Source organism: Nyctibius grandis, chromosome 17, assembly GCF_013368605.1.
Source record: "Nyctibius grandis isolate bNycGra1 chromosome 17, bNycGra1.pri, whole genome shotgun sequence".
Lineage (NCBI taxonomy): Eukaryota > Metazoa > Chordata > Aves > Nyctibiiformes > Nyctibiidae > Nyctibius > Nyctibius grandis.
This window is the reverse complement of record NC_090674.1, coordinates 9,291,260-9,317,486: the sequence shown is the minus strand read 5'-3', so window position 1 is coordinate 9,317,486 and position 26,227 is coordinate 9,291,260. Positions and strand designations below refer to the sequence as shown.

Here is a 26,227-nt window from a genome sequence, read left to right as displayed (position 1 = left end):
GACCACCATGGCCAGTACCCACCATGGCTGGTGTCAACCATGACCGGTGACCACCACAGCTGGTGCCCACCATAGCCAGTGCCCACCACGGCCAGCACCCACCATGGCCGGTGCCCACCACAGCTGGTGCCCACCATGGCCAGTGCCCACCACAGCTGGTGCCCACCATGGCCAGTACCCACCATGGCCTGTACCCACCATGGCTGGTGACCACCATGGCCAGTGGCCACCACAGCCGGTGCCCACCGTGGCCAGTGCCCACGGCTCTCGGTCACAGCCGGCGGATGGGGGGCTTGGCTCTGATCCTCCCCTGCTCTGAAGCCGAAACCGGCTGGATCTTGGTGCGACGGGCACAGGGTGGCCACAGAATTTAGGCACGGGCAACCATGCCCCTGCTCTCCTGGAGAGCTCGAGGCCACCCAGTTGCGGTGACCCCGGCTGTGCCCACCGCAGACAAACCCTCCGTGAGCCGGTTGCCACCGTTGGGCTCCGTCCCCGAGCTCCCAGGTGACGCTGGTGGGTGCCAGCACCCAGGTGCCAGCACCATCCTGTCCCGGGGTGCCCCGGTGCGGGGGTTCCCCCCGCGGTGCCACGCGCGGTGCCACGAGCCGGGGGGGTTTGGGGAGGGGGGTTACACGCGGAGGCGTGTGTTGCCATGGGTTTGCCGCGCCGTTGCCATGGCGCCAGCGCGGGGCTGCCGGGGCCCTCCCAGAGGTGCTCACCCCCCCCAGGGATGCCCAGCACCCGGTGGGGGCCATCACCACCATCACCACCATCACCACCATCACCACCATCACCGCACCGGGGTGTCCCGGCAGCCCCTCCTGCCCCCCCCCAGCACCCCCCGCTCCGCCGCGCCGGGGCAGCCGGGGCCCTTTGCCACGTGCCGTGTTTTCCTTCACTTCATTTCTCCGGATGAATAATTAATAAAGGGTTTTTTTGGTCCTTCGGGCCCTTCCGCCGGCCCCTTCCCCCTTCCCGGCAGGGGCTGGGGGGCTGTGGCACAGCCCTGCCACGGGCACCGCCGGTGCCAGGCCCCCCCCGGCGCTGAGTGGCACCGGGGGGGCCTCAGGTGGTCACCACCATCCCTCCGTGGGCTGGGGCATGGCCACAGGGGTGGTGGTGGCCGGGAGCCACCGCGGTGGGGACGTGGGGACACGGCGTTGGGCCCTGCCACCCCAGCGAGCCCAGCCGCGGGTTCGGTAGCCTCCTGGTTTCGTTTGCCAGCTCCTCGGGCTGCCAAATCTCCGGGCCGTGGGTGAAGCCGGCGGTACCGGAGCCGTCGCGGTCGGTGCGCACGCGCTCAGCCCCGCTCCGGCGTGGGAGCGCCCGGGGAGCTGCGCGTGCCCGGCGCTGGTGCGAGCGTGCTCGTGCGCGCACACGTGTGTGCACACGTGTGCCGGGGCGGGGATCCCCTGGCACGCGGGGAGCGCCGGGCGGTGCCAAGGGATCTCACTGGGGAGCTGGCACCCGGCTCGATCCCTTCCTGAGTGGCTGGCGGGGACTGGCACCCAGGGAGCACCCACTGGCACCCAGGGAGCACCCACCGGCACCCAGGGAGCACCCACTGGCACCCAGGGAGCACCCACCAGCACCCAGGGAGCACCCACTGGCACCCAGGGAGCACCCACCAGCACCCAGGGAGCACCCACTGGCACCCAGGGAGCACCCACTGGCACCGCGATACCGGCACCCAGGGAGCACCCACCAGCACCCAGGGAGCACCCACCATCATCACGGCTGCCGCTGCCCCCCCAGCCCCACGGGTGGGTGCTCCTGGGGCAGGACGGGGCGGGTGGGAGCGCCCAGCACCCTGGCCGTGCTCCCCCGGCACCCTGACCCCAGCCCGCCCGTGCCGGTGGCCAGTGGCTGGTGCCCACCCTCCCGCTCGCCCCCGTGTCCCCGTGGTGACCAAACCCCTCTGCCAACCTGGCACCAGCGTCGCCCCCGATGGGGGTCCCAGTGACACCCCAGTGCCAGCGGGACCCGTCCCTGTGCCCGCACCCACGGAGGTCCCAGTGAGACCCCAGTGTCGGTGGGACGTGACACTGGTGTCCCCCGCCACAGGGGTCCCAGTGACACCCGAAGGCCGGTGTCACTTGATCCCGGTGCGACAGGGCCCCGGTGCCCCCACCCGCGGTGGCACCCACTGCCCGGTGCCGATGCCAGTGCCATTACTGGGTGCCTGTGCCATTAAAGGGTACTGGTGCCGTTACTGTTCCCGGTGCTGTGTTACCGGGGGCTGGTGCCGTTACTGGGTGCCAGTGACATTAACGGGTGCTAGTGCCATTACCGGTCCCAGTGTCATTACCGGGTGCCAGTGCTGTTACCGGGAGCTGGTGCTGTAACCAGTCCCGGTGCCGTTCCCGGGTGCCGGTGCCGTTCCCGGGTGCCAGTGTCATTACCGGGTGCTAGTGCCGTTACCGGACCCGGTGCCATTACCAGGTGCCGGTGCCATTACCGGTCCCGGTGCTGTGTTACCGGTCCCAGTGCCATTACTGGTCCTGGTGCCATTCCCGGGTGCTGGTGCCATTCCCGGGTCCCAGTGTCATTACCGGGAGCCAGTGTCATTACCGGGAGCCAGTGCTGTAACCGGTCCCGGTGCCGTTCCCGGGTGCCGGTGCCGTTACCAGTCCCGGTGCTGTTCCCGGGTCCCGCTGCCATTACCAGGTGCCGGTGCTGTTACCGGTCCCGGTGCCGTTCCCGGCTGCTGGTGCCATTACCGGGTACCAGTGCTGTAACCGGTCCCGGTGCCGTTCCCGGGTGCCGGTGCCATTACCAGTCCCGGTGCTGTTACTGGGTCCCTGTGCCGTTACCGGGTCCCGCTGCCATTACCGGGTGCCGGTGCCGTTCCAGGTCCCGGTGCCGTTCGCGGGTGCCGGTGCAGGCGGTCCCCGGGGGTGGCGGCGGGCGGGCGCGCGCACGCGGGGGTGCGGCGGCGGCGGCGGGCGCGCGCGGGGCGGAGCTGGGCCCCGGGAGCGCGCTGGGGCGCGGGCGGCTCCGGTCTCTCCATTCATCGTGCTCGGTGGCGGCGGCAGGATGGCTGCTCGGTTGGTCCCGTTCCTGTCCCTATTCCCGTTGCTCTTGTTGTTACCGGACCGGGGGCTACCGGGAGCGCTGGGCAACCGGCACACCGTGCACTGGAACAGCTCCAACCTACAGTGAGTGCGGGGCGGGGAGGGCGGGGGGGGGGAAGCCGCCGGTACCGGTACCGGGGAGGCACCGGGGGTGTCTCCGGGCTCGGGGGTGCAACCGGGAAGGACGCGGCGGCGATCGCGGTGAAGGATGAGCGCAGCGTGGGGGAGGGATGTGTGTGACACCGGGACTGCGGGACCCCCCCGCCCGGTACCGGTGTGTTGCCCCTCCCGGTACCGCGCACCTCGCCGTGCCCGCGGAGGCGGGGGCTGCTCCGGGGACCGGCCAGACCCGACCGGCTGCCCCGGGGCCGCGCTACCGGGTGGGGCGCGGGGGTTACCGGCAGGGTCGGGCTCGGTGGCTCCCGGTGCGGACACGGGCGGGTCGGTGGTACCGGGGACCGAGCCCGCCGCCCCCCCCGCTCCTTCCCCGACGGTGCTGCGGGAAGGGCACGATCGGGACCCCCCCGTCTGCCGGTGCGGGGGGGTGGTCCCGGTGCGGTGCCCCCGGTGCCAGACGCACCCCCCGCCTGTCTGGGTGCGGGAGCGGCACCGGTGGCGGAGGGGGGGTGTGACGGGCGCCCGCCGCCCCCTCCCCGCTCCGGTGGGCACCGGTGCCATCACCGGGGCAGGAGCGGAGGGTGGCGGGGCTGGGGGCTCCCGGGGGGGGGGGGTGCGGGGGCGATGGGGGGGGGTGCGGTGTGGAAATCGCCGTCACGCCCACGGTCACCGGGGGAGCGAAGCCACCGGGAGCGAAGCCACCGGGAGCCCCGGGGCGGTTGGTGGCCACAAACCGGTGGCCACGGCCCCGCGGCACCTCCCTCGCACCCGTGTGTCGGGGGGAGCCGCACCCTGCCCTCGCCCACCCGGGGGGTCTACGAGGGGTGCGTGGCACCCGTGTTTGGAGCTGGGGGACGCGGGCACCGCGCAGGCTTTGGGGTGACAACGGGCACGTTGCGGGGGGCGACGCGTCCGTGTCCCCTCCCCGGGGACCGGGATGCGCTGCCGTCGCCCGTCTCCTCGCCGGTGCGAGCGCTCAGGGTGTGGCGGGGCCGTTCGCCCGTAGCCGGAGCAGCCCCCGGTACCCATGGGTGCTGGGGGGGGGGGGGTGCCAGCCCTGCGCCCCTTTGTCCGTCCCCCGGCAGCTCCGTCCCCTCCCTCTGAGGTTGTGTCGCCAGGCGGAAGCCGAGCCCGGGCCCCATAAATTGTGCGTGTGTGCGACGTGCCGAGGCGCAGCACAATGGCGAGGCTCCGGCATCACCAACCATCACCCTGCCATCGCCCCACCATCACCCCACCATCGCCCCACCATCACCAACCATCGCCCCGCCATCGCCCCACCATCCCCCCGCCATCGCCCCACCATCACCCCGCCATCGCCCCGCCATCCCCCCACCATCCCCCTGCCATCCCCCTGCCATCGCCCCACCATCACCCCACCATCGCCCCGCCATCACCCCGCCATCCCCCTGCCATCCCCCTGCCATCCCCCTGCCATCGCCCCACCATCGCCCCACCATCACCCACCATCACTCCGCCATCACCCCACCATCACCCCGCCATCACCCCACCATCGCCCCACCATCGCCCCACCATCACCCCGCCGTCACCCCACCGTCACCCCACCATCACCCCGCCATCCCCCCACCGTCACCCCACCATCACCCACCATCCCCCCACCATCGCCCCACCATCACCCCGCCGTCACCCCACCGTCACCCCACCATCACCCCGCCATCCCCCCACCGTCACCCCACCATCACCCACCATCCCCCCACCATCGCCCCACCATCACCCACCATCCCCCCACCATCGCCCCACCATCCCCCCGCCATCACCCCACCATCCCCCCGCCATCCCCCCGCCATCACCCCACCATCGCCTCACCATCACCCCACCATCGCCTCACCATCACCCCACCATCACCCCACCATCACCCCGCCATTCCCCCGCCATCGCCCCACCATCACCCACCATCACCCCGCCGTCACCCCACCATCACCCCGCCATCACCCCGCCATCACCCCGCCATCACCCTGCCATCGCCCCACCATCGCCCCACCACCACCCCGCTCCTCCAACCGGACCCCACTCGCCCACCAGCCTCGTCCCCCTGTGCCATGACATTGCCGGGACATCACCACACACCGTCACCGACGGGGGGGTCACCTCTCCGTGCCCCCTCACCGTGCCCCACCGCGCCTCCCAAGGCATGGCACGGGGTGGGGGGATGCCGGTGCTCCCCGGCCACACCAACCCGGGGGTGCCGCAGCCAGACACCCTCCCCGCACGAGGCTGGGGGCCCGGGGGCGGCGCGGCGGGGGCCGTTGCGGCAGAGACGCGTGTCCCAGGGACTCCGGGCGCGCCGATATTTATTGTTCAGCGGTGCGGCAGCTCGGCCGCGATTGTCGCCGCGCGGCGAAGTGTCTGGGTGAGATAAATTATGGGGTGGGGAGGGCGGAATTGAGCTCCCAGCGAATCCCAGCAACCCCACGGTGATAAACCAGCCCTGCGCGGCCCCGCGGGGGTCTCCGGGGACGGGGGACGCGGGGTGGCTCCTCGGGGACCGTGCCAGGCACCCCAGAAATGTATCCGTGCCGCCCTGGGCACCGCCGTGGTTCGCCTCGGTGGGAGGATGGGGACCCCCAGGCTTGGGGAGCGGGGGGCTGGCGGTGGCTTGTCCCCCTTGGGCACGTGGCCACGGTCCTCTGGCCACCACAGCGGGTGGCTAGTGGGGCTGGGGTGGCCACCGAAGGGGCCGGGCACCCATCCTGCAGCAGGGTCGGGGTGCTGATGGCGAAGCCCCGGGGGAGGCGCGAAGGTGGGGTGTGAGGCTGGGGGGCAGCGGAGGCTTGTTGGTCCGGCTGCGGTGTCCGTCTGTCCCGGGGGGCACGGGACAACCCTTGGCCGGTCCCTTGCCCTTTGCTCCCGAGCGCTGCTGGGAACAGGCGTGGTGGCACAGGGCGAAGGTGCGGGGTGGCCACGTGCCACCCAGCGTGGCATTTTGAGGTGGGGGGGGGCTGCATCCCTGGGGTGCCCTGTGGTGTGTGGGTGGGGAGTCCTAGGGGTGTCCCCAGCTGAGCCAGGCCCCGGCGTGCTGATGCCACCTCCATGCCGATGCCACCTCCATGCCGATGCCACCCCCGTGCCGACGCCACCTCCGTGCCGGGTGTCCTGTTTGGGGACAGCGGTTTGTCCCCATGCATGGGCACAGGCACAGCCCCCCCCGACGCTGCTGCATCCCCCGGGAGCCCCCCCAGGGCGGGTTGGGGTCCCCAGCTCCGGCGCAGGGACCGAAGGTGCTGGTCCCCGAGGCCTTGGTGGCACCGGGTGCCACGGAGTGGGGCAGAGCGGGGTGGCCGTGGGATGGGGGTGCCGGTGCCTGGGCGGGTTGGAGCCCAGGGATGTGCGGGGAGGGCCCGGTGTCGCGTGGGGTGCAGAGCACCCATGGGTGCTGGTGGGGGGGGCAGAGGGTGCCGTGCCACCTGTGTCACCGCGCTGGGTGGCACCGAGCCCCAGCAGCGCAGCCGGGGGTCCCGTGGGAGAAGGGGCCGCGGCGTTGGGGTCCGGGGGTGTCGTGGGGTGCCCGCTCCTTCCCAGGGTTGTTAATTGAGTCACCGGTTGCAGATTGATGGTTTAATTAAAACCCAATTAGAAACCTCATCGATCTCGTTAGCGAAGCGGGAAGGTACTGGGCTTTAGCCGGGATTAAAGGGATCAGGTGGCTGTCGGTAGGGATTGGGGGCGCGCGGGCACCCGGGGGGCGATGCCGGGGGTCCCGTGGTGGGCTGTGCCCGTCACCCCAGCGTGGGTGACACCGCGGTCCCTGCACCCGCCACCGCGTCCCCTGGGGGAGCAGCCGCCGTCTCCCCAGGAGCGTGGAGGTGGCCCCGGGGACACCGTGTGCCGGCGATGGCTTTTGCGGCTGCGCCGGGGCGAGTTGGGGGGGGATGGCGGAGCCTCGAGGGGGGGGGCTGTGCCGTGCCGTGGCACGGTGCCGTGCCGTCGTGCCACCCGCACGCGTGGGCTGCGTCGCGGGCGCTGTCTGGGCGCCGTGACTGTGCCTGCGTGGGGACGGCTGGCACCGGGGCGGGGGGCCCGGGCTGCGTGATGGGTGCGGGTGGGTGGGGGGGGGGTCTGTCCGTCCGTCCGTCCATCGAGGGCAGAGCGGCCGTGGCAATCGATGCGCCTTCGCCTCTCGCCGTTGCGGGGTGACGGGAGGGGGACGGCGTCAATCAATGGCGCTTGTTTGTTCCCCGGCTGATCGATGGGGCCCCGGCTGTGACAAAAGGGCAAACAAAGGACCCGGCTGGGCTCGGCGGGGGGACCCCAGTGCCGGGGGGCACCAAACCGTCACCCCGGTCCTCACCGCTGCCGGCGCCGACGCGGGATGCTGAGCCCACGCCGCCCCCCAGGCCTTGCCACACCGCGGGGCCGAGCCGCCGCGGCACGGGGGGTGCGGGTGGGTGGGGGTCTGGGCCCCCCCGTGCCGCCGGGGCCGTGCTGCAGTGCACCAGCGCCTGATTTATGGTGGTGGATGGGCGCCGAGCCCCCGCCCCGGCTCACCGGTGGCTCCCGTTTGCCAGGTAGCCTGTGTCTTGCCAGCGCGAGGCCGGTGGGCGCCGGGCCCAGCCTGCGCTCGGGATGGCTTTGCCAGGGGACACCCATCCATCTGCCCGGCCCCGACAGGCTGCTGGGAGGTTCCGCGCCAAACCCTGCTCTAGAAACGCAGCCGGGCAGAAGCGATGCTGCGCTTAACCCTTGGGGCACTGCCGGAGCCCGCCGGGCCCCGCCGGCTGCCGGAGCCCGCGGGGGTCCGGCCTGGCCCACGTCGCCTGTTGCTGCGGCTTCCCGACAGCCGCGGGGGCTGGCAGGGGGCTGGCACGGGGCTCGTGCCGGCTCTGCGGTGGGTTTCGGTGGCGATGGGACGCTGAGAGCATCACTCTGGGGGTCTGTTGCCATCCTCCTGCGCCAAAACAGGGTCTGGGGGCTTCCCACCCGCTGCTGGGGCTGGGCCGGTGCCGCTGGCGGTCACGGTGCGGGAGCCGAAGCTGCTGCTGGAGTCCCCCGGCCATGCCCTGGGCCACAGTGGCCCCGTGGCTCTGCCTGTTTGGGGCCGTTCTCCGGCCTGGGAGGGTTTAGCCGGTGCCTGGAAGCTCCCGGCACGCGGTGGCGACCGGCGACATCCATGGGACTCACCGTCACGGTCCCCAGTGTCACGGTGCCAGTGTGCCCTGGCACAGGGGGGTGCCCCGGGGGCCGTCGCTCGTTAGCGAGGGCTGTTTATGAGAAGCTTCTTAACGAGCCCCGGCGCGGGGTCCCCGGGGGGGTGCGTGTGCCTCGACACTGGGTGCCGCGGGGGAGCTGGGGGGGGGGTCACAGCTCCCCCGGCACAGCCGCGGCCCCACTGCGGTGAGCACCGGCTGCCGGCCCCCTCCCCGTGCCGGCGTCCCCCACCCCGCGTCCCGCACGGAGTTAATTACAATTTTCTCCTTGGGGCCATTTCTTTAATAACGAACCTTTTTCTTTTCCCCCTCCACCCCCCCCAAAAACCCTTCCCACCACATCAAAGGAAGAAGATGAAAGGTCCCGGCACCGCGCGGCACAAGGGCGGCTGCCTCAGCACCTCGCTGGCACGGGAGCCGCCGCGATGGGTGCCGGGCGGCGAGGGGGGTGCCGCGTGGGTACCCCATGAGTGACAGGGTCTCAATGACCCCCCCCCATAGCCGTGGTGCTGTGGGAGGTGGCACTGTTTGGTGGCCGACACCACGTCCCCCCGCTTCGGTTCTCGCTGCCGTGGTGCCGCGGGGGTGCCAGGGGCTCCCCGAATAGCACGCGGGGAGGGGGGCAGTTGTGTAGGGTAGGGTGGGGTGCTGGGACCCCCCCCATAGGGTGAGGGGACCCCAAGTGCTGGGCAAGGGGCTCACGGAGCCGGGTTTGCCGTGATGGTGGGGAAAGGGGCCCTGAGCCGGAGCGATGCACCACGGGGAGCCCGGTGACACGTGGCACGATGCCGCGGTCCGTGTCCCTGGGGGAGGCAGGAACAGGGACCTCCCAGTGCAATGGGGTGCAGGGGGGCACCGGTGCGGTGGGGGGGTCACATCGGTGCATGGAGGGGTCACACCAGTGCATGGAGGGGTCACACTGGTGTGTGGAGGGGTGACACTGGTGCGGTGCAGGGTCACACCGGCGCGGTGCAGGGTCACACCATGTGTGGAGGGGTCACACCGGCGCGGTGCAGGGTCACACTGGCATGGTGGAGGGGTCACACCGGCGCAGTGGGGGGTCACACCGGTGCATGGAGGGGTGCTGAGGCAGGGGGTGGAGCGAGGGTCCGGTTGGGGCTTGGCGGTGCCGCGGCAGCTCGGTGCCGAGCCAGCGCCTCGCAGCGCGGCTGGTAACGAGTTGGCAGGAGCAGCGGGTCAAGGCGGCGGGGAGGATTACCACGGCCGGGATTTCCGTCGGGGCCCGGATTAGGAGCCACCGGAGCCTCTGTGAGCTGGATCTGAGGGGATTGCCGCTCCTAATCAATGCAAATGAGGCTCCCCCAGGGCCAGCCCTTTACAGCATTAACGAACTAACGGGATTAACGAGAGCGGGGTGAGAAATCCTCGCTCTGAGCCACGGCACGTGGCGGGGCCGGCACCGCGGTGGGTGGCCGCGGTGGGTCGGCTTGAGGGCTGCCGGGGAGCGCCGGGGTCTCGTGTTCACCCCGAACCACCCAGGGCTGCATGGGGGGGACCGGGGGCCGCATCCTGCGGGGTCCCTGGTGCCCGTCAGCCCCATGGCTGGGTCAGTCTCTCTGTCCCGCTGGGTCTGTTCCCTCCTCGAGGCTGCTGGCAGGACCCAGCACCGCTGGCTCATGCACTGGTGCACCCACAGGGCATCCCACCCGTGTCCTGGCACCCATAGCAGGGTCCCTCCCAGCCCAGCTCGTGCCCCCCAACACGATGACACCATCACAGAATCAACGAGGTTGGAAGAGCCCTCTGGGATCATCAAGTCCAACCATTGCCCTGACACCACCATGGCAACTAGACCAGGGCACTAAGACGGTGACTCCCCCACCTCCCTGGGCAGCCCCTTCCAATGGCTAATGACCCTTGCTGAGAAGAAATGTTTGGAAAGGAGCTTTTGGTTGGGAAGGACCTTAAGATCATCGAGTCCAACCGTTACCCCAGCACTGCCAAGGCCACCACTAACCCATGGCCCTCAGCACCACATCTACACGGCTTTTAAATCCCCCAGGGATGGGGACTCCACCACTGCCCTGGGCAGCCTGTGCCAGTGCCTGACAACCCTTTGGGGAAGAAATTGTCCCTGATCTCCAATCTAAACCTCCCCTGGGGCAACTTGAGGCCGGTTCATCTCATCCTATCACTTTTTACATTGGAGAAGAGACCGACCCCCACCTCCCCATCCCCTCCTTTCAGGCAGTTGTAGAGAGCGAGAAGGTCTCCCCTCAGCCTCCTTTTCTCCAGGCTAAACCCCCCCAGGTCCCTCAGCTGCTCCCCATCACACTTGTGCTCCAGACCCTTCCCCAGCCCCGTTGCCCTTCTCTGGACTCGCTCCAGCACCTCAAGGTCTTTCTTGTCGTGAGGGGCCCAAAACTGCACCCAGGATTCGAGGTGCGGCCTCACCAGTGCCGAGTACAGGGGGATGATCCCTGCCCTAGTCCTCCTGGCCACACTAGTGCTGACACAAGCCAGGCTGCTGGTGGCCTTCTTGGCCACCTGGGCACACTGCTGGCTCATATTCAGCCACCATCGACCAACACGCCCAGGGCCTTTTCCAGCCACTCTTCCCCCAGCCTGTAGCGGGTCCTGCCCCTTCTCCAGCCTCCGCGGCCCTTTCGAGGGGGACGTCGGCGTTCGGGATGGCACAGGGGTGTCCCTGACCCCCGCCTCGTCCCTGACCCCCACCTTGTCCCCCCCATTTCCCTCACAGCCTGCGACGGGAGGGTTACACGGTGCAAGTCAACGTCAACGACTACTTGGACATCTACTGCCCGCACTACAACGCCTCGGTGCCGGAGCACCGGCTCGAGCAGTACGTCCTGTACATGGTGAACGCCGAAGGGTACCGGACCTGCAACACCAGCCAGGGCTTCAAGCGGTGGGAGTGCAACCGGCCCCACGCGCCCCACAGCCCCATCAAGTTCTCGGAGAAGTTTCAGCGTTACAGCGCCTTCTCCTTGGGCTACGAGTTCCGCGCCGGGCAGGAGTACTACTACATCTGTACGTGGGGTGGGACCCCCTGGGTGGGACCCCCCCACTACATCTGTACGTGGGGTGCTGGGGTGGGACCCCCTGGGTAGGACCCCCCCACTGCATCTGTACGTGGGGTGCTGGAGTGGGACCCCCGGGGTGGGACCCCCCCACTACATCTGTACGTGGGGTGCTGGGGTGGGACCCCCTGGGTGGGACCCCCCCACTGCATCTGTACGTGGGGTGCTGGGGTGGGACCCCCTGGGTGGGACCCCCCCACTGCATCTGTACGTGGGGTGCTGGGGTGGGACCCCCCCCCCCGCTACAGCCCCCCGCCATCACCGGTTGAGCCCCCCGTGTCCCACACCAGTTGGTCACCCTGCGTCCCACCCCAGGGCTCCCGTGGGTTCAGGGGTGCTGGTGGGGGGCAAAAATCAGGGTGCTGGTGCAGGATTGGGGTGCTGGGGGGGTGCCCGGTTTGGGGGTCACCCCCCCCCGGCCCCCCCAGCCCGGCTCTCCCCCCGCAGCCTCACCGCCCCCCGGCCCCCGCCGCTCCTGCCTCAGGATGAAGGTGTTCGTGTGCTGCCCTTCGGGTGAGTGACCCCGGCCACCCGTGTCCCCCATCCCTCCTGTGTCCCCCAACCCCTCCGTGTCCCCCAACCCTCTGTGTCCCCCAACCCTCCCATGTCCCACATCCCTCCCGTGTCCCCCAGCCCCTCTGTGTCCCTCATCCTCCAGTGTCCCCCACTGCCACCATGTCCCCCAACCCTCCCATGTCCCCCAACCCTCCCATGTCCCCCATCCCACCCGTGTCCCCCATCCCTCCTGTGTCCCCCAGCCCCTCTGTGTCCCTCATCCTCCAGTGTCCCCCACTGCCACCATGTCCCCCAACCCTCCCATGTCCCCCAACCCTCCCATGTCCCCCATCCCACCCGTGTCCCCCATCCCCCCTGTGTCCCCCAACCCTCCCGTGTCCCCAACTCTCCCATGTCCCCCACCATGTCCCCCAACCCTCCCATGTCCCCAACCCTCCCATGTCCCCCACCATGTCCCCCAACCCTCCCGTGTCCCCCAATCCCCTCTTGTCCCCCATGCTCCCGTGGCCCCCACCCCCTCCGTGTCCCCCAGTCCCCCCTTGTCCCTCACTCCCTCCGTGTCCCCCAATCCCCCCTTGTCCCCCATCCCCGCCTTGTCCCTCAACCCCCCCATGTCCCCCATCCCTCCCATGTCCCCCCATCCCACTCCACGAGGTGACCCAGCCGCGTGACCCCCGTCCCCTCCGCCCCGTCCCCTCTCTCCCTCTCGCAGCGTCGCACTCCGGCGAGAAGCTGGCCCCCACCCTGCCCCAGCTCACCCTGCGGCCCGAGGTCAAGATCGAGGACCTGGGTGAGTCGGGCCGAGCCCCTGCCACGTCCCCCCGTCACCGCGGGGCTGGGGGGTCGGGACCACCCCCCCGGTGCCACCTTCACCGCCTCCGTTCTTCTTCTTCGCAGAAAACTTCAACCCGGAGATGCCGAAGCTGGAGAAAAGCATCAGCGGCACCAGCCCCAAGCGGGAACACTTGCCCTTGGCCGTGGCCGCCGCGCTCTTCCTCATGACCCTGCTGGCTTCCTAGCTCGTGCCGCCGGCGGGGGCCCGCGGCCAGCGCGGCTCTGCCCGACCGGGACCCCCCGACCTTGGCAGAGCCGGCGGGGAACCACCGCGGGACCCCCACCACCACCCCGTCACCCCCCCATCGCCCGGAGAGCCACGCCGTGGGGTACGGGGGGGCTGCGGCACCCACCGGGACTCACCCCCCATTGCCCAGAGAGCCACGCCGTGGGGTACGGGGGGCTGCGGCACCCACCGGGACTCGCCCGCCATCGCCCCACTGACGGCTCCAGCCACGCCGCGGGGTACAGGGGGGCTGCGGCACCCACCGGGACTCGTCCCCCATCGCCCCACCGACGGCTCCAGCCACACCGTGGGGTACGAGGGGCTGCGGCACCCACCGGGACTCACCCGCCATCGCCCCACCGACGGCTCCAGCCACACCGTACCTACCGCCGCCGCCGGAGTCCTGCCCGTCCCCCAGGTTGGGGGGGGCCACCCCAGGGCCCCCCAGCGCCGGGCAGCCTGTACATACCCATCTAGGCCCTATACATACTGTACAGAGAGCGCCTATAGATATCTATACTGTACCATAGGCAGCGCCGCCGGCCCCCGCCCCGCCGCGGCGTCGGCTTGTACATAGGCCAAACGTGTTGGATTTTTCTTCGTCTTCCGTGAAGACTTGACCTATGCAAACGCACAGACACTTTTTTTTTTGGGGGGGGAAAAAGAAAAATAAAAAAGATTAAAGGAAACGGGGAAAAAAAAGGAAATGGAACAAAAAAAAAATGGAAATGAAGAAAAAATGGAGATGAAAATGGGAATGAAAAAAAATGGGAATGAAAAAGAAAATGAAAAGGAACAAAAAAAAGTGAAATGAAAGAAAAAAAAGAAACAAAACGAAAGAAAACGAAACAAAACAAACAAAAAAAAAGAAACAAAACAACAAAACAAACCAGAAAAGAAAAAAAAACAACCGAAAAAAAACAACTCAACCTTTTTTCCAAGTGCTTTGGCTGGTGATTTTCATATTCTGCTCTTAGTCTATTAAAAAAAAAACAATAAAAGGATGAAAAAAAAACAACCCCAAGCCCTGTCACGGCAGCGTCCAGCGTCAGTGCCCCAAGGTGGGGGTTAATACCCCAAGGTGGGGGTCAACACCCCAAGGTGGTGGGGCAATACCCCAAGGTTGGGGGTCAATGCCTCAAGGTGGGGGGGTCAATGCCCCAAGGTTGGGGTCAATGCCCCAAGGTGGTGGGCCAATGCCCCAAGGTGGGGGGGGGTCAATGCCCCAAGGTGGGTGGTCAATGCCCCAAGGTTGGGGGATCAACGACCCAAGGTGGGTGGTCAATGCCCCAAGGTGGTGGGTCAATACCCCAAGGTTGGGGGTCAATGCCCCGAGGCTGGGGGGTCAATACCCCAAGGTTGGGGTTCAATGGCCCAAGGTTGGGGTCAATGGCCCAAGGTGGTGGGTCAGTGCCCCAAGGTGGTGGGGCAATACCCCAAGGTTGGGGGTCAATGCCTCAAGGTGGGGGGGTCAATGTCCCAAGGTTGGGAGGTCAATGCCCCAACGTGGGGGGTGCAGCCACTCTCCCCCCGAGGCAGCGTGGCACCAGGGGGTGACCACAGCTCTTCTCGCTGCAAACGACCTGCTGCAGACGTGGCCTCGGCCGAGGGGGTCCCAAGGGCCACAGCGGCGGCGCGGCCGCTCGCCCCACACCCCGGCGGGCGCTGCTGGGTGGTGTCTCGCGTCCCGTCCCGCCGGCCTGGGCTTGTCCTGGTGCGGGAGGAGCCGGCGAACCCGTCAGACGGGTCCTCCTGGTGCTCCCGGCAGGCGCCGGGGCTCCCCGCGTCCCACCCCGCGCTCCCACAGGCCTGGCCCGCTGTGGGGCTGGGGCACCCCCTGCCCCAGAACCACCCCTGGCCCTGGGGGCTCAGGGTGGGTGGGTATGGCATGGCCGGGGCGGCATCACCCGGCACTGCCGAGGGCGGGATCCCCCCTGGATGGGGCCCGGTCGCAGCCCCTGTCCGGTGCGTGGCCATGGTGGTGGCACGGTGGGCTGGGGACCCCGGCGTGGCCGCGTTGGCCGGTGTGTCACCGGGGGAGCACGGGACGGAGCCAGCGGCCCCAGCGCAGCGAGCCCCGCTTGCCAAACCCCTCCCGCCGCTCGCCTCGGCCTTGGCACTGCTCCCCGGCACTGGCAGCACCGCTGTCACCCCGGGGGGACCCAGCTCTGCACCGTGCCCTTGGGCGGGGCGCAGCGTGGCACACCGGGGCCAGCCACGAGACTCCTGGGGTGTGGGTACGGGGGTCCCCAAACCCCGCTGGCTGCCCTCGTGGGACCCCAGCGCCGGCACAGCCAGCTCCGCGTGCGCCGGGACCGGCCGCGTCGTCCCCATGGTGTGTCCCTGGCCGGCCGCGGTGAGGGCCAGCGTGACTGGGAGGCCTCGGGGCCACGGCCGTGCCACGCGCGGCCTGGCGCCGGGCCGTGCTACCTGCCGGGCCGCACGCAGCCACCGCAGCACGTCACCACGGCCTTTGCTCCTGGCCGCTGGCCGGCCGGTGCCGCTTCCTTCCCTGGGCTGCGGTGACGGTGACGTCAGGCCGGGGCGCACATGGGTGTCCCGAGAAACCATAAACGGTTGGTCACGAGCGCGGTGGCCTCTGGCCGGCACCGCCTGCCCCGTGCCGGGAGCGTTTACGGTGTGAAATGGCTTCACTCTTTGTCCCACGAAGGGCGGCGCAGCCGTGGCCGTGGCCGTGACCGTGATCACGCGCACCGGCACCGCTGGCACCCCCAGCGCCCACCCTGCACGCGGTGCTGCCCGCCGTGACTGTCCACCGCTCGTCCCCCTCGGTCCCGCACGGGGAGGTGACGGGGCACCCTCCAGCCCCAGCTTGTCCCCAGGGCTGTCCCCAACAGGGGACACGAGCTCGTCCTTCGTCCCCAGGTCCGGCCACCCATGCTGGCGCTGGCACTGGCACCTGGCCAGGTCCCCGTGGCTTCGCTCCCAGCTCTGCCCCGGCGCTGGGGACCACAGTGAAGGGGACAGAGGGACCCCCGCAGCCGATGGCGCTGGGGACCACGTGCCGTTCCCACAGGATGTGGGGGCTTGTCACCATCAGGGCTGGCACCAGCCACGCCGTGGGGACAGCCCTGGGCGCTGGGCTTTGCCACGGGCTGCATGTTCCCCCCCATCACCACTCCCTGCCTCAGTTTCCCCAGGATTGTGGCACAGGCCGCAGCGGGGGCAGCACCAGGGCGATGCCAGGACCCCGGGGAAGGAGGCGGCTGCGGTGCTGACCGTCCCTGTGGCACGTGTGAGCCCCCGGGGGGGGGCTCCCCAGTAGGAGCCGCGGCAGCGTCGGCTCCCCAGGAGCACGAGGCCTCGCGCGGTCGTTGCGGCGCTGGGTGTGATGTCAGCCGCGGCCGCGGCGAGGGAGGATGAAAGGGACGGAGGGTGTCCCCTTGGTGTGGGTGGGGAGGGAGGGGGGACACGGGGGATACGGGGGGGGACACGGGGGATGGGACAAGGGTGGGACATGGGGGACGTGGGGGGGATACGGGGGATACGGGGAGGAGATGGGTGGGACATGGGGGACGTGGGGAGGACACGGGGGATACGGGAGGGACACGGGGGACACGGGTGGCCCACAGAGCACCCAGCCCCCAGCCTCGCCCGCGCAGGAGCCCCTCGGCTGCTCTCTGGTTCCCGCCGCGGTGCCGGTGCCTGCCCGAGCCCCCTGCACCGCGCCAAGGGGAGGGTCCCTCGGTGGCCACGCAATGTCACCCGCCACCGATGTCACCCGCCACCGATGGATCGTTGTGGCAGAAACAAGAGGGAAGTTGGGTGGCGAACGCGGCCCGAGTTGTGCCCATGGTGCCCATAGCCCCCCCCAGCACCCAAGGGTCACGGTGTGGGGGGGGGGTGGCACGATATCGAGTGGGGTGGGGGACGGGTGCTGGAGCGAAGGCCTGGGAGAGCGGAGGCAGGGGATGGGGGCAGGGGAGGAGGAGGAGGAGGAGGAGGGGGGCTGCCCCTGTCACCCCCAGCCCCTCCTGGGCCCCCCCCGCTGCAGCTCCCCAGGCCCCGCTAGCCCAGGGGCTCCTGCTGGCCACCAACATCTCGGGTCAGGGGGTCCCCATGGCGAGGGGACAGGCCTGCAGGGTCCCCCCCCTCTGCCAGGGTGTCCCCACCACCACCCATTGGCCCCTGTCCCAAAGGGGACAGTCACTGTTCAGACCCTTCACCCCGAGCCCCCGGGGGGGTCCCACACTCTTCCCCCCCCCATCATCACCCACCACCCCACGGGGTGACCCCCACCCATCACCCCATGGCGTTACCCCCCCCATCATCACCCACCACCCCACAGCGTGACCCCCCCCCCACCCACGCAGGACCACGAGTGACGGTGCCACCGAGCTCCACCTGCCCCCCCCACCCCGGGACCCCCCGCAGGTGATGTGGGGGGGGGGGTGTCCCTGCCCGGTCCCGGTCGCTCGTGGGGCTCCCCCCCCCCCCCCTTTCCCCGTGTTGTTGTTGTGTCTCGGTGCCGGTGCTCGGGGCGGGGCGCGGGGGGCGGGCGGGGCACCGGGGGGGGGGATGGCGGGGCCGTACTTAAGGCGGGGCCCGGCCCCGGTGCCCCCGCCCGGTGCAGCGCGGCCCGAGGAGCTCATGGAGCGGCCGTGGGTGCCCCGGGAGCGATCGTGGGTGCCCCGGGAGCGATCGTGGGTGCTCCCGGTCCTGCTGGGGCTGGCGTTGTGCTGGGGGGGGGGCCGCTGCCGAGCGCCATACCGTGTACTGGAACAGCTCCAACCCCCGGTAAGTGACCCCCCCCCCACCTCCGTGACCCCCCCCCACCCCTAAAATCCCTCCGGTAACCGGTAACCCCGAGGGCGCGGACGGTACCGGGCGCTCCCCGGTGGCCTTTGTCCGAGGTGGGGGGGGGACACGGAGCCTCCGTGGGGTTTTTTGGGGGTGGGGGGGTGTGGGGGAGGTCGAGTGGGGTGTTGGGGGGCGGCGGGGCCGGGGTTTAACCCCGGTGGGGCCGGTGGTGGCAGGGGGGTGCTGAGCCCCGACGGGGCGGGCCCGGTGCGGGGCCGGTCCAGGTGCGGCTGGCGGAGGTTGGGGGGGGTCCGGGGGGGCCCTTTCCGTTCCCAGGGCTGAGCCGGGGCCTCTTCCTTCCCCGCGGGGGTGGCGCGGAGCCAGTCCCGGCGCCGGGGCCCTGGGAAACGTGTTGACAAACACCCGGGGCCGTCACGGCTCCGGCCCCCCCGGGCAGGATGTCCTGGAGGGGGGGGACACGGACACACACCGGGACTGGGGCCCCCCCACCAACCCCCCCGGGCACTGGCCTCCGGGGTGGGGACCCCAGCCCAGGTACCGGCACCCCAAGCTGTAGGGGGGGGGGTGGGGGTGTCCCAGGGCTGTGACCCCCCCCTCGGTTGTAGGGGTGCCCTCCCCAAGGCATCAGCCCCCCCCAGATTGTAGGGGTGCCCCACCACCCTTTAGGGGTGCCCCCCCCCCAGGTACCAGCCCCTCAGGCTTTAGGGGTGCCCCCCCCCCAGGTACCAGCCCCTCAGACTTTAGGGGTGCCCCCCCCCCCCCAGGTACCAGCCCCTCAGGCTTTAGGGGTGCCCCCCCCCCCCCAGGTACCAGCCCCTCAGGCTTTAGGGGTGCCCCCCCCCCAGGTACCAGCCCCTTAGACTTTAGGGGTGCCCCCCCCCCCCAGGTACCAGCCCCTCAGGCTTTAGGGGTGCCCCCCCCCCCAGGTACCAGCCCCTCAGGCTTTAGGGGTGCCCCCCCCCCCCCCAGGTACCAGCCCCTCAGGCTTTAGGGGTGCCCCCCCCCCAGGTACCAGCCCCTCAGGCTTTAGGGGTGCCCCCCCCCCCCCAGGTACCAGCCCCTCAGACTTTAGGGGTGCCCCCCCCCCAGGTACCAGCCCCTTAGGTTTTAGGGGTGCCCCCCCACCCAGGTACCAGCCCCTTAGACTTTAGGGGTGCCCCCCCCCCACGTACCAGCCCCTCAGGCTTTAGGGGTGCCCCCCCCCCAGGTACCAGCCCCCCAGGCTCTAGGGGTGTCCCCCTGTCCCGTGACCCCCAAGGCTGTCGGGGTGCCCCCACACCCAGCCACTAGCCCCCTAAGTTTTAGGGTTACCCCTTCCCCAGGCTGTGATGCCCCCCCCCCCCCAATTTGTAGGGGTGACCCCCAGCTGTAGGAACCCCCTCCCACCCCACACTGGGCACCAGCCCCAAGTTGTAGGGCCGTCCCCCCACCAAGGGTGAGCAGGGGCTGACCCCCATGGGTGGCCACCGCAGCCAGCGGGGTGAGAGGACCCTACAGAGGGGGGACCCCCCCCCCCCAGCTGCCAGGCCATGTGTCCCCCCCCCGGGGTGAGGTGTGGGGAGCAGCCGGCGCTGGAGCCAGGCCGGTTGCCCCACGGGCGAGCGTTGGGCTGGGCAGGGTGCGCGTCCCGACGGGTCCCCTCCCTGCTCCCCGGGGAGCGCTGGGAAAGGGGGGTGCAGTCACCAACCGGGGGGGGGGGGCTGGGTTTGGGGTGGGGGGGGTCCTCCCAAAGACACCCTGGGTGCTGCGTGGGGAAGGGTGGACCCCAGGTTGCCCCACGTTGGGCTTCAAGGAGGTGCTTGGCCTCGTTAATCAATGGGGTGGGGGGGTTTGGGGTGCAGGGTCCTGGGGAGGTGGGACCTCAGGGATTTGGGGTCCCAGGGCTGTGTGACCCCCCCAGGTATGTGGGGTCTGGGGGGTGTGACCCCCCCCAGGGGTGCAGGGTCCTGGGGAGGTGGGACCTCAGGGATTTGGGGTCCCAGGGCTGTGTGACCCCCCCAGGTATGTGGGGTCTGGGGGGTGTGACCCCCCCAGGGGTGCAGGGTCCTGGGGAGGTGGGACCTCAGGGATTTGGGGTCCCAGGGATGTGTGACCCCAGGGTATATGGGGTCTGGGGGGTGGGGGACCATGGAGGTGCAGGGTGCTGAGGGATTTGGGGTCCCATGGATGTGTGACCCCCAGGTATATGGGGTCTGGGGGGGTGGGGGACTCCAGGGGTGCAGGGTCCTGGGCAGATGGGGAATTGGGGTCCCAGGGATGTGTGACCCCCAGGTATATGGGATCTGCAGGGTGGGGGACCCTGGGGGTGCGGGGTCCTGGAGAAGTGGGGTCTCGGGGATTTGGGGTCCCAGGGCTGTGTGACCCAGGTATATGGGGTCTGGGGGATGGGGGACCTCAGGGATTTGGGCTCCTAGGGCTGTGTGACCCCCCCCCCAGGGTCGCAGAGGAGGGGGAGCCCCCCCATTCCTCACCCCCCCCCACCCCCGCAGGTTCCTGGGCAGCGATTACACCGTGGAGGTGCACCTCAACGACTACCTGGACATCATCTGCCCTCACTACGAGGGGGGGGCCGCGGCCCCCCGCCCCATGGAGCGTTACACCCTGTACCTGGTGGAGCCCCCCGAGTTCCGGGCGTGCGAGCCCCGCTCCAGGGAGCAGGTCCGCTGGGAGTGCGACAAACCCGCCGCCCTGCACGGCCCCGAGAAGTTCTCCGAGAAGTTCCAGCGCTTCACCCCCTTCACGCTGGGGAAGGAGTTCAAGGAAGGGCACAGCTACTACTACATCTGTGAGTGCCCCCCCCCGATGGGGGGGTCCCCACCAGTGTCCCCCCCCACCCCAGCACCCCGTAACCCCCCTCCTCCCTCGCAGCCAAACCCATCCAGCACCACGGCGAGGCCTGTCTGAGGCTGAAGGTGACGGTGGTGGGCAAAGGCGGTGAGTAGTGCCAGGACTCCCCCCCAATTCCCCCCCCTTATTTATTTATTTCCCCCCCCCTTATTTATTTATCCCCCCCCCCTTACTATTTATCCCCCCCCCTTACTATTTATCCCCCCCCTTACTATTTATCCCCCCCCCTTACTATTTATCCCCCCCCTTCCTTATTTTTATCCCCCCCTTCCTTATTTTTATCCCCCCCCTTCCTTATTTTTATCCCCCCCTTCCTTATTTTTATCCCCCCCTTCCTTATTTTTATCCCCCCCTTCCTTATTTTTATCCCCCCCCTTCCTTATTTTTATCCCCCCCCCCTTCCTTATTTTTATCCCCCCCCTTCCTTATTTTTATCCCCCCCCTTCCTTATTTTTATCCCCCCCCTTCCTTATTTTTATCCCCCCCCCCGCCTTATATATGTCCCCAGCCCTTATTTATCCCTCCCCCCCTTATTTATCCCCCCCCTTAATTTATTTTATCCCCTCCCCCCTTATTTCCTCACCCCAATTCGTGGTGTTGGTACCTGGTTTGGCAGCCGAGTCCCACTGTCCCCTGCCAGCGCCAGGGTGTGGGTGCTGGTGGCTTTGTGGGGGGGACACACACACGACACTGTCCCCTGGTGAAACTCGATTTTTTTGGGGGGGTCGCGGAGCTGCTGGTCGCCGGCGTGACCCCGCGTTTGCTTTGCAGCTCAGGCGCCGCCTGTGCCCGTCCCCACGCAGAAGGGCAGGATCCAAGCGGGTAGGTCTGTGGGTGGCCCTCGGGGGTGACAGCGGGTGGCCCCGGGGGTGACGCGCTCGGAGGGGGACGCTCAGGGCTCCTTTGTCCCCCGCAGACGACGCGGCCGCGCACGTGCTGAGGAGCGTGGGGCAGAACTCGGCCATGCGGGGCAGCAGCCCCCTCACCTTCGTCACCCTCCTCCTGCCCCTCCTGGTGCCGCAGGGGCTGTGACCTGCCCTGTCGTGTCCCCGACGCCACCGAGGCTGTGACCGCTGGGGACGGAACAGAGATGCTGGGGGACCCCCGTGGTCCTCACACATGTGGGTCCCCCCCCGACCCCGGGGTGACCTGCCCTGCGCACATCTGGGCGAGGAAAGGATTTGAGGGACCCGAAGCCCTCGGGCCACCGTGTGTCCCCTGGATGTCACCGGTGGGATGCTCTTGGCAGCCGGTGACTGAGCCGCGGCGCTGGAGGGGGCCGCGTGGCCCCGGACTGGAGGGGAGCGGGGGGCTGGCACCCCTCACCCCACGGAGCTGAGCTCGCCCGGGGGTCTCAGGCTGTGTCCCGCAGGCGGGGACACTGTGGTGGCCTGGTGGCCAGCCATGTGCCACCGGCGCTGGCTGCGGCAGCACCTTGGGGCCACTGTCCCTTGGTGTCACCAGCTCTGGGAGCCTGGACATGCTCGAGGGGGCCCGGGCAGCCACCGGAGCGGGGCCCTAGGAAAGACCCCCCCCATTTCCCCATCCTTCCTGCTGTCCCCACCCTCGCTGTCCCCCTGTCCCCTCTGCCCGGTGCTGGAGGGGCTCCCAGTGCCCTACACGGGGGTGCTTTACCACCCCCCCTTTTGTACAGCTTTATAATACGGGACTTTTTATATGATTATCTTGAATAAATAATGAAGACCACCCTGAGAGGCCTTGGGGGGGGGGGCGTGAGCTGGGGGGGTGTGACCCCCCCCAGGGGTGCAGGGGCCTGGGGATGTGGGACCTCAGGCATATGGGATCTGTAGGGTGGGGGACCCTGGGGGTGCAGGGTCCTGGGGAGGTGAGACCTCAGGGCATTGGGGTCCCAGGTGTGACCCCCGGGTATATGGGGTCTGGGGGGTGGGGGACTCTGAGGGTGCAGGGTCCTGGGGAGGTGGGACCTCAGGGACATGAGGCCTCTGGAATTTGGGGTCCCAGGGATGTGTGACCCCAAGGCATATGGGATCTGGGGGGTGAAGGACCCAACGGGTACAGTGGCCTAGGGAGGTGGCACCTGAGGGCTTTGGGGTCCCAGGGCTGTGTGACCCCCGGGTATATGGGATCTGGGGGGTGGGGGGACCTCGGGGGTGCAGGGTCCTGGGCAGATGGGGAATTGGGGTCCCAGGGCTGTGTGACCCCCCGTATATGGGATCTGCAGGGTGGGGGACCCTGGGGGTGTGGGGTCCTGGAGAAGTGGGGTCACAGGGGATTGGGGTCCCAGGGCTGTGTGACCCCCAGGTATATGGGGGGTGGGGGCCCCAGGGGTGCAGGGTCCTGGGGAGGGGGGTCTTGGGGAATTGGGGTCTTAGGGGTCTGAGGCCCCTGGGATTTGGGGTCCCCGGGCTGTGGGACCCCCAGGCATATGGGACCTGGGGGGTGGGGACCCCCCAGGGGTGCAGGGTCCTGGGGAGGTGGGACCTGAGGGATGTGGGGTCCCAGGGCTGTGGGACCCCCCCAGGCATGAGGGGTCTGGGGGGTGCACGAGGCCCCTGGGATTTGGGGTCGCGGGGGGGGGCGGGGGGGACACGGGACACCGGGGCTGGTATGTGTCCCCCGCCCCGCGGGGCCGGTCCCGCCCCTCGCCGCGGTGTCGGGGCTGCCGGTGCGCGGCCGGCCCCTCCCCGGTAGTGCGTCCGGGCCGCCCCGCCCCGTGCCCGTGCCCGGTGCCGCCATGGCCCCGGGGCCGCTGCTCGCCGCCGCCTGCCTGGCCTGGACCCTCGCCATGTTCGGGACGGGCCTGTGAGCGCCGGGGGGACCGGGGGGGTCACTGGGGCCAGTTTGGGGGTGCAATGGGCAGGGCACTGGGGGGGGGGGGAGTCTGGGGGTGCAGTGAGGCCCGTGGGGGGGGTCTGGGGGTGCTATAGGGAGGGCACTGGGCCCAGTTTGGGGGTGCAATGGGGGTGTTAGTGGGGTGGGGTCTGGGGGTGCAATGGGGGGGGCACTGGGCCCAGTTTGGGGGTGCAATGGGGCAGTTCAGGGGCTGCAGTGGGGGCCATGAGGGGGGCCTGGGGGTGCAATGGGGAGAGCACTGGGGGGGGACTGGGGGTGCAGTGAGGCCCATTGGGGGGAGTCTGGGGGTGCTATAGGGAGGGAACTGGGCCCAGTTTGGGGATGCAATGGGGTTGTTTGTGGGGGAGGGTCTGAGGGTGCTATAGGGAGGGCACTGGGGCCAGTTTGGGGGTGCAGTGGGGGCCGTGGGGGGTCTGGGAGTGCAATGGGGGCCGTGGGGGTAGGGGGCTGTCTGGGGGTGCAATGGGGAGGGCACTGGGGCCAGTTTGGGGGTGCAGTGGGAGGGGTTTGGGGGGTGCAGGCGCTGGGGCCGCTTTGGTGGGGCTGAGGTTGGGGCGGTGACAAAGCTGAAGGCAAAGGACAGCAGGGAATGGGGTGGGGGGGTCTGGGGGTGCAGGGGGGCACCGGGGGAGGGAGGGCTGGAGGGGAAGGATGGTCACAAGTGTGTGTGTGTGGGGAGTATTTGAGGGTGCCCGGTTTTTGGGGGTGCCCCCCACCACCGCCGGGTACCAGCCACCCCCCCCTAAGCCCCCTCCACTCTCCCCAGCTCCGACCTGCGCCAGATGTTGGCGACCAAGAGCGTGGAGAACATCCAGTTCCTGCCCTTCCTCGCCACAGACGTCAAGTAGGGAGGGGTTGAGGTGTTGGGGGGGGGGGTCCTATACAATTTTTGGGGTGCAGAAGCCCCCCCCCAAGCTGCGGTGACGAGCGGCCATGCCGTTCGCCCCGCAGCAACCTGAGCTGGCTGGGCTACGGCTGCCTGAAGCGGGACCGGACCCTCATCGCCGTCAACGCCGTCGGGGCGACCCTACAAACCCTTTACATCCTGGCGTATCTCTACTACAGCCCCGCCAAGGTGGTTGGAGGGGGCTGGTGGGGTCGTTGTTGATGGGGGGGATGCCCTGACAGCCCCCTCCCCTCCGCCCCAGCGCCCCGTGCTGCTGCAGTGCCTCGTGCTCCTGGCCGTGCTGGCCGCCGGCTACGGCTACTTCACCCTGGGCATCGGCGACGCGCGGCTGCGCCTGGCGCGCCTGGGGCTCTTCTGCAGCGCCTTCACCATCGGCATGTACGTCTCGCCGCTGGCCGACCTGGTACGTGGGGCTGGGGGGGGGTCCGTGGTGGCGGTGGCGGGGCCACCCCCGGCCCTGGGCTGAGCCTGACGCCGGGTTCTTGCAGGTGAAGATCGTGCGGAGCAGGTCGACGCGGTGCCTGTCCCTCCCGCTGGCCGTCACCACCTTCCTGGCCTCCAGCAGCTGGACGCTGTACGGCCTGCAGCTCCGCGACCCCTACATCACGGTGGGTGCTCTCCCGTCCCACCCCATCGCACCCCATCCCCACCCCACCCCATCCCCACCCCATCCCCATCCCATCCTCACCCCATCGCACCCCATCCCCATCCCACCCCCATCCCATCCCCACCCCATCCCATTCCCATCCCACCCCATCCCGTCCCCCCCCCCCCGCTGCCACCCCGCCAGCCCCTGTCCCGCTGCCTCGTGCCTGTCACCCAGCAGAGCCCGTGACTGGCCTCGCCAAGATTATTGATTTTAATTAATTAGCTGGTAAAAAGCCAATAAATCTCCCCCGGCAACGCGGGGCCGGCGCAGCGGCTGGGTAGATCCGCTCCCCCCCCCCGTGTCCTCCCCCAGGTCCCCAACGTGCCGGGGATCGTCACCAGCGTCGTGCGGTTCTGGCTCTTCTGGCGGTACCCGCCGGGCCAGGACAAACCCTACAGACCCCTGCACGCCTGAGGGGACCCCCCACGGCCCGACGAGGGACCCCCCCCAGCGTGAACCAGCCCCACCCGCCGACCCCCCCGGTGCCACCGAGGTCCCCCCTGGCAGGACCAGGGCCCTGGGAGGGCACCTCCTGCCTCCGCCGCCGCCCTCGGTGCGTTGGCGATGGATGGGTTGGGCTCAGCGATGGGGTTGGGGTGCTGGGACCCCCCCCACCCCAGTCCCCAGGGCACCCCCTTGTCCCCAGGGACCCCCGCTTGTCCCCGGGGACCCCTGTCCGGCTCTGCCGCAGCGCCGGGGCTGCCGGGCAGCTCCGTGGCTCATTTTTTTTATACCACTTCCAAGTGCCTTTTAATAAATCAGAGACTTCCCAGCGCCCGCGTGGTGTCCCCTCCCTCGGGGGGCTCTTGTCCCCACGGCCGCTTTGTCCCCAGGGTGGTGACGGGGTTGGGGACACTCATCCTGGCACCCCCTTGGGCTCCGGCAAAGCCGCCTCCAGCAGCGGGGAAGCCTCAGCCGTGGGATGGCAGCGGGCACGGTTGGCACCGGGGACACGGCGAGGTGCCACGTGTCCGCCCCCCCCCCCGCAGGTCCTCCGGGCGCGGTGACGCAGCCGGATGAAGGCAGCGGTGACGAGGCCGTTGGCAGAGCCCCGGTGGCGCGGCAGAGCCTCGTGCCGCGGCGCAGACGCTCGGTTCCACCTCGGCGGTGTGGCTGGAGGGGGAAAGCCGAGCTCCCGGCCCCAACCGGCGTGGCTACCGGCGTGCTCCGGCTTGTTGCCGCGGCGCTGGGGCTCCCCTCGCTCACAGGT

The 26,227-nt window shown here is 69.6% G+C and overlaps 3 protein-coding genes across 3 annotated transcripts; all 3 read left to right on the top strand.

Moving 5' to 3' along the window:
- Positions 1–3,039: 3,039 nt before the first annotated feature.
- EFNA3 (ephrin A3) lies at positions 3,040–12,956 on the top strand. Its single transcript, XM_068415029.1, has 5 exons — positions 3,040–3,161; positions 11,082–11,371; positions 11,869–11,934; positions 12,650–12,727; positions 12,835–12,956. Exons 1-5 carry the CDS (start codon positions 3,040–3,042, stop codon positions 12,954–12,956), a joined length of 678 nt encoding a protein of 225 aa, XP_068271130.1.
- Positions 12,957–17,596: 4,640 nt separating this feature from the next.
- EFNA1 (ephrin A1) lies at positions 17,597–22,323 on the top strand. The gene is given in 6 exon segments (XM_068414466.1): positions 17,597–17,704; positions 17,706–17,755; positions 20,269–20,564; positions 20,648–20,713; positions 21,398–21,448; positions 21,543–22,323. Coding segments are annotated over 6 exon segments (675 nt in total). The 5' UTR covers positions 17,597–17,608; the 3' UTR covers positions 21,659–22,323.
- A 998-nt stretch (positions 22,324–23,321) lies between these two features.
- Positions 23,322–25,789, top strand: SLC50A1 (solute carrier family 50 member 1). The gene is made up of 6 exons (XM_068414467.1): positions 23,322–23,410; positions 24,228–24,305; positions 24,413–24,536; positions 24,610–24,771; positions 24,857–24,976; positions 25,330–25,789. The coding sequence occupies exons 1-6, from the start codon at positions 23,343–23,345 to the stop codon at positions 25,429–25,431; spliced, it is 654 nt and encodes a 217-aa protein (XP_068270568.1). The 5' UTR covers positions 23,322–23,342; the 3' UTR covers positions 25,432–25,789.
- The last annotated feature ends 438 nt before the right edge of the window (positions 25,790–26,227 follow it).

What these genes read in the sequence shown, in the direction of transcription:
- EFNA3 (XM_068415029.1), top strand. Translation starts at nt 3,040, where the DNA reads ATGGCTGCTCGGTTGGTCCCGTTCCTGTCCCTATTCCCGTTGCTCTTG. An exon ending in GCAGGAGTACTACTACATCT is followed by an intron (nt 11,372 to 11,868) that starts GTACGTGGGGTG and finishes CTCCCCCCGCAG; the next exon opens with CCTCACCGCCCCCCGGCCCC. An exon ending in GTTCGTGTGCTGCCCTTCGG is followed by an intron (nt 11,935 to 12,649) that starts GTGAGTGACCCC and finishes TCCCTCTCGCAG; the next exon opens with CGTCGCACTCCGGCGAGAAG.
- SLC50A1 (XM_068414467.1), top strand. Translation starts at nt 23,343, where the DNA reads ATGGCCCCGGGGCCGCTGCTCGCCGCCGCCTGCCTGGCCTGGACCCTC. An exon ending in TCTACTACAGCCCCGCCAAG is followed by an intron (nt 24,537 to 24,609) that starts GTGGTTGGAGGG and finishes CCTCCGCCCCAG; the next exon opens with CGCCCCGTGCTGCTGCAGTG. An exon ending in TCCGCGACCCCTACATCACG is followed by an intron (nt 24,977 to 25,329) that starts GTGGGTGCTCTC and finishes GTCCTCCCCCAG; the next exon opens with GTCCCCAACGTGCCGGGGAT.